This window comes from Sprattus sprattus (genome assembly GCF_963457725.1).
Source record: "Sprattus sprattus genome assembly, chromosome: 3".
NCBI classification, from domain to species: domain Eukaryota; kingdom Metazoa; phylum Chordata; class Actinopteri; order Clupeiformes; family Clupeidae; genus Sprattus; species Sprattus sprattus.
Genome location: NC_137922.1, coordinates 36994863 through 37014324, shown reverse-complemented (window position 1 = coordinate 37014324; position 19462 = coordinate 36994863). Strand labels below are relative to the sequence as shown.

Sequence of the window (19462 nt, the reverse complement as noted above, 5' to 3'; positions counted from 1 at the left end):
CGGTTTGAAAAAGAGTACTTCCGTTCCTTTGCAAGTCCACTACCTAAAACCTTGGCCCCCCCAGCACACCTCAGCAAGGAAGACAGACCAGGTAGCACCCTGAGTAAATTACAAAATAATTTTATTTTTTGTCAAGTCTTAGCACAATATAAAGAAACACATATACATATCCATGGATATAGAAGCATATAAGTACAGTGCAGGCTCAGGAATATGAATCAGTGATTAGAGCAGTCAGTCATCCTCGATCCTGCTCAGCAGGGTGTTTGCAATGGTGTTGATGGAACTGAAGGTGGCGCTCTCAGGAAAGGCCTGTAGGAAGTCTGTTCCTTCCTCTAGACTTTGGGTCAGCTGAGGGTCCAGAGGCACCGAGCCTGAAAAACAACAAACACTCCTGACTGACAGCAGGCCTTAGAGAAGAATATTAATCAGCTTTTATGATGCGTCCCATACATATTATTTTACTGCATTTAGAAATGTATTTTTCCTTTGAGATGGCAACATCCCACTGCACCATCCCTCCATATCTGTCACCACACATCCAACATCCCACTGCACCATCCCTCCATATCTGTCACCACCCTTTTACAGCACTTTCAGCTGGTGCATTTCACCTCCTGTACAAAGCATATTTAACTGATTTTACTTCCACCTGTTCAAACTGAATGATATTCTGGCTATGTTAGTATGCAGTGTCAGCACAGGCCTTTATGATTACCTGTTAAACATATCGATGTCTGACAGCATGATGCACACTAAAATGACTTCTAGATGTTTATAGGGAACTAATGTATGTATACATACATACTAGTTTCAAATGACAAGTACTGCCATCCCCGGTTACCCCAGCAATGATATTTAGCTCCGTGCGAGAAGCAGTAAACAGGCGATCATTTGCATCATTTAATACTGATAGCCTATTGATCAGTCAGTCTGTCCTGCCTTCAATGGTGCTAATGGAGATCTGACTGCTGTCTGCGGGGCCTGAGGGAATGACACAGTGACATTTCATCTACTGCACTCTCGCTCCCAGTCAGAAAGGGGCTATCAGTTATCTGCACAGCACGAGTGACCTTGAGCTTTGCATCGTCCTAGATGAGAGGGGTCCATCAGCTAGCGTTGCTGATAGCACAACTAGGATCGTTGCGTCACACATCAGAAAGCTTAACATGTCGAGCAGAAGCTGCTGTTTAAACACATTCCTAAACAGTCAGCTTAAAGTTGATAAAAATATTATGTGAATGAAGCAGTGGAATTCTGCTTAGTGGGCTAACACTGACATCTAGTGGTTGCGATCAGAACTGCAGCAGTACAACAAGCTCTTACCCAGAAATTCTGATCCAGTCAACTTTGCCAGTTCCTCTCCTCCACCTTTGGAAAATATGTTACTGCACTCCTGCACACACACACACAGAGTACAAATAATCTTATTTCAGATTTCACAAAATAGTTGTAAACTTACATTGCAACATTGTTTACCTATAGAGTAAATACTATTTGATAAAAGACATGTCGTACACATGACGTGTTGTGCATATCATGACAGTGACAGTCACCAGAAGCCTCTAAGAGCCAAACTAATGAGTGACAACAAATCTCCCTGTGATAAAGGAGGAAACCAATGGCACAACCCTCCTGCTGCTAATCTAGGATTAATCTGAACACTTTGTGTTTGGATTTATGTATTCTAGCCAGACACAACAATGGGCTATATCTCTGAGTGGAGCTATGCAAAGAGGTTTTAAGAGTGTGACATAGCATGTATACAGAAATACAAGAACCACAAGTTTGTTTTTAAAACCTTGTGAAATTGATAGTTGTGGTTCCGTTGAGTGTGTGGTGGGGGAGCTAAGAGGGACAGTCTGTGTTTGTGGGAGAAGAGGGAGATGTAGGAGATGAGGTCATTGCATATCTGTGTGTGTACTTACAGAGCAGTGTGGACACACGAAGCCGCTCATGTTCTCAATGAGCCCGAGGATGCGTACACCGAGCTTCTTACAGAAGGTAATCTCACGCCGAACATCACCAGTTGACACAGCCTGTAACGCAAACACACACACACACACAGACATACAGACACAGACACAGACACACAGAAGATTTCCTAACCATGTGGAGATGATGGACCTGGACCTGTTACAATGCACACGTGAACAAGTACACATAAACAGTGATCCGAGGCTACCACCTCTATCCCTGGTGGCTGTCTTGTGGACAGTATGTGTTTCAGCCATTTTAATATTTCAGTGGTACTGTTGTACCTGAGGAGTGGTGACCAGAACGGCACCGTCCACTCTATGCTTCCGGAGATTCTCCAGCACAGCCAGATGCTCATCTGATGTCCCGGGAGGCGTGTCCACCAGGAGGATGTCCAGTTCACCCCACGCCACATCACTCACAAACTGACCTATCAGAGCTAGATGAAATAACTAAATGTCAGGTGTCAGGTGAGGGACCACAGATACACCACCTTACTGAGGAAAACATGAATACTGTTACTCTCTGATTTGTATTCCTTGTGTAAGGACAGTGTAAGGACAGAGCATGTTTTGTGCTGAATAAGTGCTGGGTCAGAGTTGACACCTGTTTTCTTGGGCCCCCTCCACACCACGGCCTCATCGGGGTGTTCCAATAAGAAGCCGATGGACATGAGAGCGAGGTTCTGCTGAGCATCTGCATACACAGGCACCCAGCCCGAATCGCACTGGTGCACGTCCGGCCGACACACGCGCAGCATGCGCGGAATACTGGGTCCACATAGATCCACATCCAAAATGCCCACCTAAGACACACACATCCCTTCTACATCATGCGCTGCATCATTGACTAAAGTACACCAGCCACACACCAACAGGTCACAGAACGCATCATACATAGGTAAATTACGCAAGGTAGGTACACGAGTCTCTGCAATCTATCTGACCACCACTCGTACCTTTTTGCCGGCGTGTAGGAAGGCCAGTGCGAGTTCAGTAGTGATGGTACTTTTGCCGACACCTCCTTTACCTGACAGTACCAGGATAACCCGACGAACCTGCGAGAGGCCAGTACGATCTAAACGGGAAGGAGGGAAACCAAGTTTGTAGTGTCAATATAGTAAACTGAAATAATCCAACCATTGTCAGAAAGGCTTTGACTAGCTGGCCTAACGAAAGAAATCTCAATAGCTCGGTTGCATAAATGATCGGTTTAGGAAACCATGTCACAAAGTTACAGTAAACTGCACTTTATCAGTAAACTGCTCACTAACTGGCTGGTTTGTAATACAATGTTATATTGAAAAATCATTTCTGTATGAATCAATTGAACTGTCTAACTTACTAATGAGAATATTACATACCGCTTTTTTCCTCCATGCCGACAACGTAGGTTTCATAAAGTTTTCTTCCGCATTCTCGTGCGTCACTTCCAAACAAGAACCATTCAGATAACCAAAAGCAATGAAACGCCCGCCTTTAGATATTAGCAGCCAATCAGAGTGATCCATAGAATTTACATCGCGGGTTTATTGGATATTGTAGGCCAGTGCAAATGTCCCTCCCCATCTCCAAGCACAGCCAACAGCCCCGCCCCCTGATTGACAGATAGAAGAGAACAGATGTGTTAATAGGCCAACCTGCTTTGGACTGAAATAGCTGGATTAGAATCACAAACTGTGATGTCAAAAAGGTTGCGCCATATTATGTGTTCTCCTGTTTCTAGTCTGTGTTTAAGAAATTATTTTGGAGGAAGATTTACATAAATGCTTTAACGTACATTTCTCAATTTTCCAAACCTCATTTCAAATGATCAATTATTTGATCTGTGATTTAAAAATATAGCATCTTTGACAGTAGGCCTAACATTCAGTCACACATAAAGTCATGTCAGTAACTCAGACTGGATAACCCCTAGGTCATGTGACAGTGCTTTCAAGACTTCAAGACATTACTCAAAGGTCCACCATGTCCCCTATGCAGGGATGGATTACCGAACGGCCAAGGGGCCCATGAGCTCAGGGAGCCCCTAAGCTAGAGCCTCTGCGTGAAGTCGCTGTTATGTATCTCTTATTTGTGGTTGAATTTTGTTAATTTGATGTTGGCTTTAATTGAGTGTACCTGCGCTGTGTTAGAAAATGTGTATGTGCACTGTAAATTCTGTTGAGGTACAGGTGAATTTAGTTATTGTGCTGTTGGGGGAAAAAAATCATCACATTTAAGTGCACATTTTTTTAGGCCAGACATGCAAAGGCGAGGGGGCCTTTAACATTTCCAGGCCCAGGGGCCCATGCCCCTATAAGACGAAGGTTTCAGCCTTATCTTCCGTACCAGTGGTTAAAGCAGTGGGAACATTTTAGCCTTACAGCAGCTGAAGAGGGTCCATGACAATCATGCCATGGAATGGGTAGTTATGATATCCACATCATTTATCATAATTTAAGTCCGCTGTCACAAGTTCAATAATGGTTAGATGATAGTCCCCCTCTTTTCTTGCCACTTCTTGTCCTAGATCTCCTGAGGTGCACTCAGTACACATTATCAATAACCCTCTCACAGGGCACTTTTAGTGGAAGATCTGTTGAGGGTTTTTAATCCAAAAGTGTTACTCTATTTTCTATTTATTCACTTCATATTGTAATACAAATGACAGAGCTTTTGGGGCACTCTCAACCTTTCACCTTCTCTACCAGCACCCCACAAGTTCATGTCAGGTCTACGTATAGAAAGTGCTGACACATCGTTTGGGAAACACTGAATCACACATGTGATCCTATCCTAAGTACTATGAACCCACTGACTGTCAATATCACCATCATGTCATGAATATTATCATAGTCTGAAAGATTGAAATGGTTGGTGAGACAAGGTCATTTTACTGTAGGCCCTTTCATCCCTCATGAACTGTGTAGTGAGGCTTTGAAACTTTTCCTTCAGCCGAGAATTGCTGTCTGTTTGACCAATCACCCTGTCCTCACATCACAATCGCCTGTAGATCCTGTAGAATCATGACCGACGTCATCCCATGGAGGTTGCTCCAGGTTGGCCCCTCCCAATTGACGTCTTTATCCAATAAGGCGCAGGTGAGGGAGGGCGCAGGCAACTTTACTGTTTATGTCTACCATGAGAAAAAGTGGGTCACGAAGTCTTGGACATCCGAGGCTGCACAGCAGTGGATCATCCGTGGACAAGCGTGACAAAACGTGAGAATACAAGAGGCTATTCAACAGGGTAGGCTATTTCACATGATAACGCTTGGAGAGTGTAATAAGGTCAATATAGTTTAATACAATGTTTTTTTGTGTGTGTGGGCCTTAATTACAAATTTTCAGTTAGCCATTTTGATTTTAGTCGAAATGTAATAACTAATTACAGTAATTGAATCATGATTAGCTAACACATCTTTATTGTAGTTCTCCTACACATCACATGTTGTCCTTGGGTCAACCAAACGGATGTTTTTTAAACAGATCTTACGATCACGTGTTTAACTATAAATACATTTGTTTTGAATTCATTAATCAGGTGACATGTGTTTATGCCAAGACAAGCATGGCCGCGGTCATAATAGCTTAGCCTATGTCTTGCGCCAGCAAATATCTGTAACATCATTCGCGTGTGTATGTGATAGATGGATCCGTGGTAACCTAGTTCCCTGTGTACAGTATCTCTTAATAGCATGAAACCCGATTCTGTCGGTGGTCCGAAGCCAACGGATAGGCTAGCTATAGGCACAGAAATAGTTTGCTGTTCTGCGATACTGCAGTTCAGAATCGGACTATTTTATCCCGTGTTTGTGCGAATGATTTAGATTGACGGAGTTAATGGCCACTTTAGAAATCAGGCCAAGCTTCAGTTCTTTGAGTGTCACAAGGCTCCAACTAGGCTGGCAATTAGCTTGTGCACCTGTGAAGGTTGGCCTGCCAGCCAGCATGGTGATGTGTGTGTGTGTGTGTGTGTGTCGTGTGTGTGTGTGTGTGTGTGTGTGGCAGCCGGAGGTGTATCAGTTGCAGCCTGACAGCTTGAATGGCCTAATCTCTGCTGCTTTCGCAATAATTCTCAGAAGTGCCTGCAGCCAGGCACATAAGGAGTAAGGGTCACCATCTGTGTGAAGGTGTGCATGTGGATGGAATATTACTTGTGGATGTAAAGACAATGTGTGTGAACCCATAGTGATATTATCTCTTTGCTGGGTTGTCTGGTTGCTAGGCAAATCAGTAAGAAGGTTAGTGTGCCACTGCATCAGAATTCATGTGTTGCAACTGTTCATGTGGTGTGTGTGTGTGTGTGCGCGTAGGGGAGTGATCATGTGTCCGTGTGTGTGTGGGTGAGTGAGAGAGACCGGGACCAAGTAAGTGTAGGATGTGTGTGTGTGTCTGTGATAAATCATGAATTTTGTCTCAACGTTTCTCCATTTTCCTGGAATCTGAATGTCTTAGGTTGTGGATTGAATGTAGGCTAACTCTACAGAATAGGGTTAGTGGCGCTAGCCAACGTGGACAGGAACATTCTATTGCATAGACTTGAAGTCCAGTGGACATACACACCCAAGAAACATCTTGTTAAGTGTTCTGACGTTGTTTAAAGAGTCTATGCTAATGTTTGCGTGTGTGTGTGTGTGTGTGACAGATGTCTCATTGAATTGGGGATTAGCTGCTCAGAGATGCATCTGGAGCAGAATCACGCCTGAGGACACACCTTTTATGATGTCCTGCCAATCAGCAAACTGGATTATGACGGAATCAGAGGTAAGGGGTCAACTGTGAAATGTCTATACCTTTAAGGGGTCAACTGTGACATGTCTATACATTAAGGGGTTAACTGTGACATCTATACATTAGGGGTCAACTGTGACATGTCTATACATTAAGGGGTCAACTGTGACATGTCTATACATTATCTATACATTAAGTCAGGTGCATTTAGGAAATATCTTTCAGGGCGGGGGTGTGAATGTGTGTAGAAATGTGGCAGAAGTTTTGTGAAATCAGGTTTGAGTGAACATTCTCAGTATTAAAATATTTCATGATATTATAAATACCTCAGGTTGATGTTAGATTATGGAAGTGAGAGAGAGGGGGGGGGGGCGTGGGAATATGAAAAGGTTTGTCTAGGCTGTGCTGCTCTCTCTCTCTCTCTCTCTCTCTCTCTCTCTCTCTCTCTCTCTGTCACTGAATCTGCTCATGTGGTATTTTAAGAGCATGCTTATTCCTGGCAGGCAGTCTGTCTGGCCTGTCAGGATGAGTGTTGGTTGGGGTGGCCAGTCAGAGATTGGCTAGATGTTCTGCAGTAAGGCAGCAGGTTTGGTTGCACCTCAGCTGAGTGGCAGGCCTCCTTTTTGGGAAAAGGGTTGTGAGTGGGTGTGCCGGCTGAGGTGTGATAAGTGTGCTGAAAGTGGGTTTGAGGGAATTTCCAGTCTACAAATGGCTTTGGAAAATTCCAGAAACAGTTTAATTCATAAAAATTCCAAGAGCAAAAGCTCTAAGAGCAAGAGAAGCGAGTAAGAGAAGGGGAAAGGAAAGCAGTTTCAGAAAAAGTTGCAAAGTATGTTTGAGTATGTTTGCTCTCTGTGTGTCTTCCTGTGTCAGGCTGTTTCTGACTTTTAAGCGACTATTCAATTGCCAATTCTTACTTCCTCTGTTTGTCACACTGTTCACATAAGTTTGTCTTTAAAAGCCATAACATTATATATGTACCAGAGTCAATCACTATTGACCATGACCAAAGCTTTGCCTTTTATTTGTCTGTTTGAAGACTTACGAACCAGATTCAGACTCTGAGTACCAGGCAGTGTCTCTACCAATTTCTGCGGTGATGCCCCTTGTGGTGCCCGTCACTGGGGAGTCATTTTGCCAATGCCCCACCCAGACTGAAGTGACTTATGACCCCTCCTCTGGGGCTCCCATCCTGGACTGTGTGTGTGGAGAAGAAGACCAAAGTGAGTGTGTGTGTGTGTGTGTGTGTGTGTGTGTGTATAAGCATGTGTAAGTTCCTTGCAAGATGAGGGAGATGGTATGGTGTTCTTAACTGCACATGTGTGTGTTGTACAGCTTGTGACTGGGTGTGGGATGACACTTGCAAGTCATCCTCCACATACCTGAGCTGTTCCAACCGGAAAGTGAGTTTCCACTCGGAGTATAGCTGTGGAACCGCCGCCATCCGCGGAACCAAAGAACTCGCAGACGGACAGCACTTCTGGGAGATCAAGATGACGTCACCAGTCTACGGAACTGATATGGTGCGGCCTACACCCACACAGAGACTCACTCTTTTTTAATGGATTTCATTTTTGGTGTTTCGACAATATTGTTTAGAAGCAGTATGGGTCTAAATGTGTGTGTGTGCGTGTGCGTGTGGTTAGATGGTTGGTGTCGGGACATCAGAGGTGAATCTTGACCAGTTCAGGCACAGCTTCTCCAGTCTGCTGGGCAATGATGGAGACAGTTGGGGTCTTTCTTATACAGGTAAGGCCTCAAACCCCTCATTCTCAAAGTTCTGAGGAAGAATATATGTGAGATGTTCACTGAAACATCAAGTAATGTTTCAGTCTCACCACTAGAGATCTGTCCAGGCTTGCTATTTAGGCTCATAATTTAAAGCGTCTTTGAGTATCTATATAAAAAATATAGTATTATTATTATTATTATTATTATAATTTACACAAGCCATTTGGGCTCTGCAAGTGTCAAGGGAGTGCCTTCTCTGAACAATTGGATTTGTTGAAATATATAAAGTTGAAATATATATATATTTTTTTACTTATCAGGTATTCAAAAGCAATAACTAGATGGAATTTTGAGGGATGAACGAGGGATAGAATTTGACAGTTGCTAGGTATATTTATATAACTGTTTGGGCAACTTTAAAATAAAACCTTTCATTGGTTAATTTAGACCAATCATGACCTTCAGAATAAACAAAAACTGTAGTTTAATCTGCATGTTTAACTGCCCTGATGGTATGCTCAAATCTGGTATAAAGGACAAGAGCATTCTGTCAGTCTTATTTCTGGGGAGCCAGAGCTCAATGTGTTGTAGCTAGAACTCATTGCTGTGTAACCTGATTAAAACCAGGTAAATTGAGCTTTGAATAGTCTATAGACTGCGTAGCCTGTATGCGGTTTGGCAGAATAAGTCTTTGGACAGATGAAGAAAACTTGATTGGCCAAGACCTAGTCCTTGTGTATGTGTTGTGGAGATGGATTGGCAGATGCATTAACGGGTTGTCTGTAATGTTGAGAGAGACTTAAGTGAAGGAGTCGGAAAGAGATACAATGAGGACATCATGTGGGAGACAGATGGTGGGACAAATATAGTCGGTAGGATAGTGAAGGGAGATACAGCAGGCAGATGGAATGACCAGAGGAGTCCAAAAGCATTCTCTTGGATGGACATCAGTTAACGAGATGTAGGACGTTTCATGTCGTTTTGCTTCTCAAACCAAAATGCCAGCAAGGCAGAACTGAGTCACAGAAACTAAATCAGCCAACTCTACAGTTTTCTTCCCAAAGTTCCTGTTCCCTCTCAAGGTGTGCATACTGTTGCACAATCACTCACTGTTCCTGTGCACTGGTCCTCCGGGGGCGATCTTTTTCACTGTTTGTGTGTTTTGTGTAGGTGTCCTGCACCATAAGGGATCTAAGATGAGCTTCTCGCCCCGTTTCGGTCAGGGTTCTATTATTGGTGTTCACCTGGACAGCTGGCACGGAACTCTGACCTTTTACAAGAACCGCAGATGCATTGGTAAGGAATTATTGGAAGCACGTGCTCTCCGATGTTTTAACTGTTTGTTGTTTAAGGTTACCAAATGCTCTCTAAGGCATACAAATTAGATTTGTAGGGAACCATTTGACAGATCTGACAGGTTGGACAGATCATGAGTTGTGCTTGTATAGGCCCTTCCCACAGCAGGAACTATGGCCCAAACCTTTGAGTCAGACAAAGGTACTTCCTTAGACATGGAAGTGCTGGATGGGGCTTGCAGTGATGATCGACTCTTACAGGTTAAACGTAAAATATGCTGAACCATCAATTATTTTATAAATGTTATATCAGTCAATAAGTTGAAAGACTTTAAATATTGACTTTCTGTTTTCCCCCCAGTTTAAATCAACCTGATGTGTTATTGCATGTTTAATCCAAGTCTATGATGTCTTTTCTGTTTCGTGCTTTGTACTGAGATGGACAGTTCAATGTTTATTTGATACCCCAATACGTTTTTATAAACCGATCTTGTCCTGAATTCAAGAGTGATTTTGTCAAATTTGTCTAGCTGCCTCTTCATCTGTCCATGTAAACTACAGGCTAAAGGATCGAGGCCCTTGAGAGTCCACATGAGTACCTACAGTGGGAGAGCACCTTCTAACATCTATCTAAGCAGATAGCTGTGTCTCCTAACTGTGTCTCACTCTCACTATCTGTCCCTGTCCTTCATTCCTTGTCTGGGTAGCAGGTGTGGCAGCACATCAGCTGCAGAACAAGCGTCTCTACCCGATGGTCTGCTCCACAGCGGCCAAGAGCAGCATGAAAGTGATCCGCTCCAGCTCGGTGCCGACCTCGCTGCAGTACCTGTGCTGTGCCCGCCTGAGCCAGCTCATGCCGCCCTCCGCTGACACCCTGGGCGTGCTGCCGCTGCCCCCAGGCCTGCGTAAGCTGCTGCGCTCTCAGCTTGGCTGGGTGCTCAGCCTGAACAGCTCCAGCTGCGACAGCGACTCGGACGACGAGCAGCTGGAAGACGGCGACTACTGCTCCAGCTCGGACTCTTACGCCGAGAGCCCGGATCCCAGGGTGGACCTGCTCCTCCCGCTGGCCGCCTCTGAGCCCGGCTCCAAGGCTGCGGACCCGCTGCTGTGCCCCTCCTGCCTCCCCTCCTACCCCATGGTGTCCGACTACAGCAGAGCCCAAGCTGAAGCCGCCGCCTCCGACAGCGACTCTGACAGCTGTGCCTCCGACCCCGAGACATGCCAGAGGAAGCGGTGCAGGTGGACGTGAGACATGCTCTCTCTCCAAGCACCCAGTCCCACACAGAATCTACACAAACCTCTTCCTGTCCTATGCAAACTCCCTTCAAACGTCTGCCACATCTCCCTCAGCCTTCAACTGACTCCCTCTTTCTTGCCAGCCATTCATTGTTTGGAAGCATGCGAGTAGCTTCTTATCGAACAGACTGACTTTGATGATTGTAGTCATTTTTAAATGACCCTTTTTCAGTGTTGTTTGATTCTTTTAAACCTCTGAAAGAGGAAGATTCTGACTGTGTGGGTATGTATGCGTTTTATTTTATATAAAGATTGCACACGTTTATGCAGACTTTAGAGAGGCTCCAGTAATTGAGACATTTATATTGTTATTATTTAAGGCAATATGAACATTCATACATGCAAGAAACTGAAAACTGATCTCATCCATTGTATTAATGGACTTAAATGGAAGAAAAATTGAGGCTGAACAGGTTGGTTTATCAGCAGGTATCAGACACAGTCAATACCTCCTCAATTTCTCCTCAGGAGACATGTTATTGTGGCCAAACCTTGATGATGAGCACTGAGTATAACACTGACGTTCATTTTTATATAACTACTACCCTTTGCAATGTTTTTATATAACCTTTTGCAATCATAACGGTCACATGAATAAGTAGAACACCACCTCATTCACACCTGTGAGACTTGTTTATCGGTTTTCTTGATTTATGCTACGCATCCCTGATGCAAGAAAACTCCTAGACCTATATTATACCCTCGATGAAAGCATGCCCCTAGTTAACTGGTCAAGTAATAAATGATGATGGAGGACTTTTAACCATTTGATCCTTGACAAGAAAAGGGCAAGATCTTGGAAGCACGAAGTATACTATCAGTCTCAAATCCGTCCAGCTCTCCACAAACCTCTAATATTAGTGTCTTCTGACTTTATCTTCTGAGGCCAAATAGTTTTTTAAACATTGTTGATGGGTGACAATTTTGTTTTCACCCAAGTCTGTAAAAGCTTTTCAACTCTTTGTTTGAAAAGGTTTTGCAGCGTTTCTGTTTGGGTGATTTTAGACTTATTTAGGCAAAAATGTACTTTTGTACTTCTCTGCATGTTTTTTCTAAATTCTGAAAGCGAATGAAAATAAAGAAAATTTACAGGTTTGAAAAGAATATCCGCATATGCTTTAATTCGACACATTGCATTTAAAAATTACTAAAACAAATATTTAGATACAGCTGGGAGGTCTTCCAATGAACTTTCCTAACTTCACATAAAAAAAAAAACATTATCTGCAGTGTAAAAAATAGGCATCTCTACCCCCAGTCAGACCAACACCTTTGGGTGCCTCTCCAGTAAGAAGTAACTCAATCACATAATAAAGGACAAAGCTACATTCAGACAACATGGCGGTCAGTCGAGCACTAGCTCAGCATTCTCCGTAGTGAGGACACGATAGATACGAGCTGAAAACTCAGGGCCAACGCGTCTCTCCTTCACCATGCCTTTCACCGTGAGATCGGCCAAAAGACCACGCCTCTCTTTCTCCGAATCCAACTTCTCATATGCCTGGATAAATAGATTACATCAAGTTTTAATTATATACAGAATTCAATATAACAAAACTACTCTTTAGGAACACTTAAGGTTCCAAATAGAGCCGATGTGAAAATGACGGCCAAACTGTTCTCTGTGGTTTCCATTCAGTTCTACTGAAAGAAATCCAAAACTCTCTGACCAAATGTCCAGTCATGCTTTGTCATGAATATATCAACCTATTCAGGATTGTCTTTTTTCTAGATGTCTGGCCACTTCTGCAATAGTCAGCGATATGTCGGCGCAAGATCAGGCCTAAAAGCATGATTCTGAAATACCAAAGTCTGCGAAGGGAGGTTTCATATGCTTGTTTTCCATGACTGCGGGCCTAGAACAACAAGCTAAGGGTTTAAGGGGCTTTGGTAAGGGCATAAGACAAAGAAACCTTTTACCGCTTGCTAATGAGTATGTGAACAAACATACATGGAAGACATTCCATTACAGCCTTCGTCATGTGCTCCTTACTGTATTGACACAGTATAACTGTAAGGTGTGATGCTATGTTTACCAAGTGGGTGTGAGTGTGTGTATCTGTGGTACCTGCAGCAAGAGCTGGGGCGAGGGATAGGCAGAGGTCACTGCTGTGGCCACTGCAGGGCTGACGCGGTTCAGCTGCTGGAGCTGGCCACCCCACACCTTGGCCAGCCCCTTTCCGTCCCGCTCCACACGAGTGCCACTCGCCCACGAGCCGTCCACACAGAATCCCAGCTCTGTGCACTCGGACAGGGCTCTGTGAGTACACCGTACACACACGCACGCACATGCACACACACACACACACACACACACACACACACACACACACACACACACACACACACACACACACACACAGGTACTTAGACAGTTATTACCAGAGGATCACACCTGTGTGCCCAAAAAAGATAACTAATGATCTCATTTCCAAACTGAGTGAATGAGGACAGAGAAAGAGGACAAATATTGGTGTGTGTGTGTGTGTGTGTGTTGTGTAAAAGTACACTCACTTGAAGGGGCGCTTGGACAGAGCCTTTGTGTAGGTGCACACTTGGTCTGTGACTTCCTTCCAGTTGTACAGAAAGTGGACACACACCCTCTTATAGAGCTCTAGGTACACCAACACCTGTTCGTAATTTATAATTATTATTCCAATGTGATTAATATTGAGTGGTCGGCCATCTTTCCACTAATGCTGAATATTCAAGACAAACACACAGGACAACAGTGTGACCTCTCACCTCTTCAATTTCCACATCCTGCATGCCCAACTGAGAACGCAGGTCACCGTGAGAATGATACCATGAACCCCGTCTGGAAAACAAAGAAGAGAAACAATAACAGGGTAAAAACACTCACATATAACACATACTAGAAGAGAAACAACAGGGTAAAACACACTCACATATAACACATACTAGAAGAGAAACAACAGGGTAAAAACATGCTCACATATAACACGTACTATTAGAGAAACAACAGGGTAAAAACACTCACCTATAACACATACCGACACACAAATGCATGCATGCACGCACACGCACACACTCACCGAACTAAACCAAACCTTTTTAAAACAGTCCAAGTCATAGGCACTCACTTGCGATGCTGACCAGAGCCCATCACCAACATGGTCACAACAGACTCTGTATGTGTGTTCAGGTGGTCTGACAGTGCAGCCAGAAGACCTGACTTCTCATGCCGGCTGGAGTCACCTTTCAAAATCTAAATGAATCATACCAAAACACACACACACACACACACACACACACACAAAACAACTCTGTCTGGATGTGTGTGTACTATTGTCCATAATGTTTGTGTGCACCTAATGACCACTTCATTAGGCAAACCTGCCCAACTCAACACCATGTCCAAAATGTCCAGACTTATCAATGGGCCAGTGATCTTAGTGACAGTGACAGCCAACTGACTTCTGTGATGCATAAAAAGCATGGAGGATGTGGCAGAGTGGGTAGGGTCAAATGGATAAAGTAGAATAGTCAGACCTTTACAAACTATACGTAGATTAAATGACAGCTGTTCATTCCAGTTATAAACCTAACAGCATCTCTTGGTGTACCACTAGTGGAATCCCAGGGCATGATAGGGTCATCAGATGAGACTCAAAAAGAGACCTGCCCATGCTACAGCTGTGAACATAATGCAGTGACCATCAAGTGGATGACAACATGTAGATGTGGTATGCATCATATATGCATTGGTAACATACCTGCTTGACTGACTGCACTATGTCCATGAACTCATACAGAGAGATCACCATCAGGACCTGCTCTTCCTCCACCTCTCCATCCTCTGCCTCCTCCTAGCAGGAGTAAACAAACAAGGGTTCAAGTTGGCTGTGGGTGCATGTTGCCTACATATCACATTTCCCTGCTCTCCTCACTGTAGCGCAGTGAGCCATGTACTGTTTACATGTAGGCGATATATTCTCAGCCTATAGACTGTGATATTTCTGGGTAGCTGAGGCATTGAAAGTGTGCAAAGAGCAGGTTGGCTACCTGGGGTACGCTTCTTTTCCAGGTGATGCTATGAGTCAGAGAATGAGGCTCTATACAACTCTTCCATTCTAGTTCTGAGAGTGTCTCTGTCAGCACATCAGAGTTCCCATCCTGCAGTAAAACTAAACACACGCATACATTATTGTAACAAAAAAACATATCCACTATTTTAGTATTAAAAATAAATGTAAAAATAATATATATATATGTAAAAAATACACTTGACAGCACATCACTTGATGTCTTAATGAGACATTTACCTGGATGGATGCGCACTGTTAGGCACTTTACATAATTTTCAGGTCGGTAACTTTTGAGTCGCTCTGCAGCCTCTTTTCTCTGCTGCTGTTCCTGTCTTTTCTCCTCCTTCTTCTTCTCTCTTTCCTTTTTAGCCCTTTCTCTCTCTGCCCTTTTCTCCTCAGCTCTGACACGATCAGTATCGACCTCGTCGCGACTGCGTCGTTTCTTTCCAGGACTCGGGGTGTTTGTTTCAGTTCGTTTCGAAGGTTTAAGTGCATCTTTTTCATCTTCTTCTAGTACTATGATTGCGTCAGATCGCATCCCATGACCCAACCTAGCTTCGGTAATTTGAGGGACACTCAAAGTGTTACCATCTTTTACATACACGTGCGTGTATGCGTGTTTAGGATTACATTCCGAATCACTCTCCGATTCGGAATCTGATAATTCCCAGGTTTGAACTCTTTTTGCAGACATAGTCTGCCTTGCACCTTAAGCAGTAATGTTGCGAAAATCGATACGCGCCACTTGTCCACTTCCACGTTATCTCCTCTTTAGTCTACGTCGTCTACATCATTTTCAAAAATCTAAATTCTGGCATCGGTAGTGATACCCAATAGGCCTATTTGGACTTGTTATCGGGTTCTGTGGCTCAATCACTATTCAACTGTCACGCTGCAAAACACCGATTCCAGAGTTTCTCACTTCAAACAAAAACGCATTCACTGGATACAGGTGGGCACGAGGGACAATCTTTTCCGCAGCAAAATTGACCCAAAACGCGAAAGACTTTCCAGCATAGTGCTTCAGAAAGACGATTTTCGCATTGTCTGTTGACGAGCCTACTTATTAAAACGCCATTTGGACTTAATGTGACAGCTGGGTCCAGGTGAGCTGGTGTCCAGACTGTTCATGGATTAGAACATACATTTAAAGCACACCATATGACGCTTGGAAAAACGGTAAAGGTCGAGCTCTAATCTGTGGGTCAATGCACACATGACAAAGATTAATTGAAATCAGCCGACTTGGATCCAATGTTATTACGGCTACCTTGACCTCAACAGTAGAGTTAGAGCCTTTATTTACTTTTACAGATACATTTGACAGTTCTATATTAAACATTGCGCAGATTTTCCTCCCTTAACTCCTATATTGCTCGGCTCGCATACGTCGTATAGTCATGCATGAGGATTTATAGTACTGTCAAATTATTTGTAGTCCTATCGCTGGTACCGTCCATCCTTTTCGTGTACTCGTAAGCAGAGACGCTAAATCGGTCATTTATGATCAACATGCGCCGGATCCAGTCACGTGACGACCTGGATTTGACGTCGGGGCACGAGTGCGGTAGTTCCTGTTAGGCCGTTTGAAAGATGTGTAAGTCATAAGGAACAGTTTCGTGTGTGGCTAGTGTCTCTCTTTTACGTACATGATACCATATATATCAGATGACTTGCAGGCTGCAGCCGCTATGGAGGGTTATTGCACATAAACAAAACAGGCAACTCTTCAAATCTGGCTATCTTTGGCAAAGGTTTCATCCAGAATGACGGAACCGGCAGAGAAAGGTGGGCTGAAGTTAGTTAATGCTACTATTGGCGATCTTTCTTCCATGTTAAAATGGATGCGATCCATATGGATGCATTCTAAAGCAGTACTCTTACACTCACAAGTTTTCGTGTCAGAATATAGATAAGAATGATTTTAATTAAGGATATGCCCTATACGTCCTCACACACCCAGCCATGATTGTTCTGATTGAACCTGTCCATTTATCAGATTTAAATCATGCTCATATTGTATTTTATTGGTGCAGCCTACTACCGTTTTTTGGTACTCTTCTTCAACTGTCTGTTGACGTTCGGCTCCTACTTCTGTTTCGACATCCCAAGTGTGTTGCAAGACCAGTTCCAGGGGGTGAGCACGGATTCAGGACATTGCTCCTTAACTTCCAAGAATTGAGTCCACATATATCTAGATTGCACACTGTACTTGGGAGGTTGGAGCTTTCCTATGTGGATAGTGCCCCTAGAATGTTCTTCCATTCGTTGCTTGAACCAAGACCGACCCAAGTTTAGATAGTTAATAAGACGTGTTATCTCTCTCCATACATTGTGTTGGAATATAGGTAGCCTATGTACTGGAACACTTAAGTCTCCCTTGTATTATTCTTAAATGTACACTCTGTCCTTTTATAACAGAATCTGAACTGTACGAACACGCCTGTGTCTAATGGAACCTCACAAAACACTACAGAGGTGTGTGTGGAGGGTTTAGGAATGACCCCTCAGGAGTACAACCTGCTCTACGCAATCTATGCCTGGACGTTAGTGTCACAACCCCGATACCCATACGTAAACACATAATGATACAAGTTTACCTTTTAAATGTTATAGGCCTACTGTCTAACTCTACTCTGGTGTTCCTATAGAAATGCAGTGGTGGTGATTATGGCTGGTTTCCTCATTGACAAGCTGGGAAATCGCTGTAAGTGTATATATATGTGTGTTTGTGTGTGTGTGTGTGTGTGTGTGTGTGTGTGTGTGTGTGTGTGTGTGTGTGTGTGTGTGTGTGTGTGTGTGTGTGTGTGTCGGGGGGTAATGGAATTTGTATCCATCCATCCATTTCTTGTGCCAAAAGCAGATTGGTCATCAGTGTGTCAGAGTTACCAAGGCTTAGTTCTGCAACCCAGCTCCTGTTGCTGACAGTGCTGTTTCTCTTGCAGTTGGAGTGTTTCTCTTCTCCTTCCTGACGGTGCTTGGCTCGGCCATTTTTGCTCTGGGCTCCCACTTTAAGGGCACACCGGCTCTGCTGCCACTCATGCTCACGGGCCGCCTGCTCTTCGGCTCTGGCAACGGCTCCCTCACCAGTAAGGCCGCAGGATAATTCACACTAAATAAGGGCAGATCAGCAGGGAAGCCACACACACTTCCTGTTCAGACCAACAGATGAGGGTCTCAATCAATGCAAAGTGAATAGCTCCAAATGGCCCCAAAAGGTCAGCACAATCCATTAGCCTCGAGACATTGAAGTATTATGAGAATAATTTATACACATAGTAGCAGTCAGACTTAGTAATGGGGATGTCTCTTACTTCTGACAATATTTTGGAGGAGGAAGGAACCTGTTTTTGGAAAAATATTGTCCAGTTAGACTCTTTCAGTGTCATAAGACCACATATGAAAAAGTGTTGTGTGTGTGAGATGCAAGTGTGTGTGACACTGACGATGGCTTAAGCCAAAACACGTCTGTGGTTTAAATGGTCCAAATAAATACGTTGAGAATGCGTTTTTTCTACTTTAAGTTAACAGTCTTTTTTACTCACAACCAAAATCGCTTTAATTTTGGAAATGGAGCGCGCCTATCCTTACAAATGTGTGTGTGAGATGCCCCACATCATGCGTTGAAAAGGATGAAAGGATTACTCTTACACAAAAAAGGATTACTGCAATGTACTGTACTTCATTCTGTCTTGAAATATTTGTACTCCTGAGGGACGATTAAATCATTCAGACTGAACTCCATGAAACACGACAGATGTCATGGACAAAGAAATGTGCTCTCATCTCACTTTTTGTTCAGATCGGAAAGACGTGTGTTCTCTTTTTTTAGTTGTGCAGAACCGTATCACAGCATTCTGGTTTCGTGGAAAGGAGCTAGCATTAGCGTTTGGTCTGACCTTGGCGTTCTCCAGACTGGGATCGGTCCTGAACTTCTTTCTGACGCAGCGTTTTGAGGCTGACTTTGGCATGCAGTGGACTCTCTGGGGAGGTAAGATCTGTTCAAGTGGTAGTTATTAGCTAGGAAGATATTGATGTAGAATGAAAACTAGAATTAAAGTCTTCTCTCACTCTGAGTGTGTGTGTGTGTGTGTGTGTGTGTGTGTGTGTGTGTGTGTGTGTGTGTGTGTGTGTGTGTGTTTGTGTGATGCAGGCACTCTGTTGTGTGCACTGGGTTTCCTGTCTGCTATCACTGTAAGTGCTCTAGATAAGGTGGGCATGAAACAACTGGGTCTTGATGGAGCAATACAGGAGGAGTCTCGCAAAGTGGTGAGTATACGTGTGTGTGTTGCTGAATAAGTGCAAGTATGCGTGTATGATGTGGCTGTATTGTAATTTAAAATGCATATTGTATATTGTTAAATGTATGTATGTGTGTGTGTGTGTGTGTGTGCGTGTGC

The 19462-nt window shown here is 43.7% G+C and overlaps 4 protein-coding genes across 8 annotated transcripts in view; 2 read left to right on the top strand and 2 right to left on the bottom strand.

The window, feature by feature from the left end:
• Positions 1-133: 133 nt before the first annotated feature.
• On the bottom strand, positions 134-3487 carry nubp2 (nucleotide binding protein 2 (MinD homolog, E. coli); the record flags this gene model as incomplete). 2 transcript variants are annotated; one of them, XM_080834737.1, is made up of 7 exons in its annotated part: positions 134-374; positions 1327-1396; positions 1929-2039; positions 2262-2416; positions 2584-2782; positions 2936-3054; positions 3322-3487. In XM_080834737.1, 7 exons carry the CDS (start codon positions 3485-3487, stop codon positions 235-237), a joined length of 960 nt encoding a protein of 319 aa, XP_080690863.1. In that variant the 3' UTR covers positions 134-234. The 2 variants fall into 2 exon arrangements, with proteins under 2 accessions (XP_080690863.1, XP_080690862.1); XM_080834736.1 differs by having other exon boundaries at positions 3341-3379.
• A 1630-nt stretch (positions 3488-5117) lies between these two features.
• On the top strand, positions 5118-11233 carry spsb3b (splA/ryanodine receptor domain and SOCS box containing 3b). 3 transcript variants are annotated; one of them, XM_080834766.1, is made up of 7 exons: positions 5118-5207; positions 6606-6724; positions 7731-7914; positions 8027-8214; positions 8338-8440; positions 9593-9718; positions 10428-11233. In XM_080834766.1, the coding sequence occupies exons 2-7, from the start codon at positions 6680-6682 to the stop codon at positions 10964-10966; spliced, it is 1185 nt and encodes a 394-aa protein (XP_080690892.1). In that variant the 5' UTR covers positions 5118-5207; positions 6606-6679; the 3' UTR covers positions 10967-11233. The 3 variants fall into 3 exon arrangements, with proteins under 3 accessions (XP_080690892.1, XP_080690890.1, XP_080690891.1); XM_080834764.1 differs by having other exon boundaries at positions 10425-11233; XM_080834765.1 differs by having other exon boundaries at positions 5128-5179; positions 10425-11233.
• An 873-nt stretch (positions 11234-12106) lies between these two features.
• eme2 (essential meiotic structure-specific endonuclease subunit 2) lies at positions 12107-16509 on the bottom strand. The gene is made up of 8 exons (XM_080834763.1): positions 15300-16509; positions 15040-15161; positions 14751-14843; positions 14118-14242; positions 13759-13831; positions 13528-13643; positions 13082-13271; positions 12107-12514 (listed from the first exon to the last, which is right to left on the bottom strand). The coding sequence occupies exons 1-8, from the start codon at positions 15754-15756 to the stop codon at positions 12359-12361; spliced, it is 1332 nt and encodes a 443-aa protein (XP_080690889.1). The 5' UTR covers positions 15757-16509; the 3' UTR covers positions 12107-12358.
• Positions 16510-16654: 145 nt separating this feature from the next.
• The window catches only part of mfsd1l (major facilitator superfamily domain containing 1-like), a 5736-nt gene continuing 2928 nt past the window's right edge, over positions 16655-19462 (top strand). The window contains exons 1-7 of one of the 2 annotated variants that reach the window (XM_080834761.1): positions 16655-16850; positions 17099-17199; positions 17484-17608; positions 17714-17769; positions 18008-18151; positions 18895-19053; positions 19216-19331. In XM_080834761.1, the coding sequence (XP_080690887.1) occupies positions 16829-16850; positions 17099-17199; positions 17484-17608; positions 17714-17769; positions 18008-18151; positions 18895-19053; positions 19216-19331 (723 nt within the window). In that variant the 5' untranslated portion in view covers positions 16655-16828. The remainder of the gene's footprint in view (positions 16851-17098; positions 17200-17483; positions 17609-17713; positions 17770-18007; positions 18152-18894; positions 19054-19215; positions 19332-19462) is intronic. The other variant, XM_080834762.1, reaches the window with a different exon arrangement.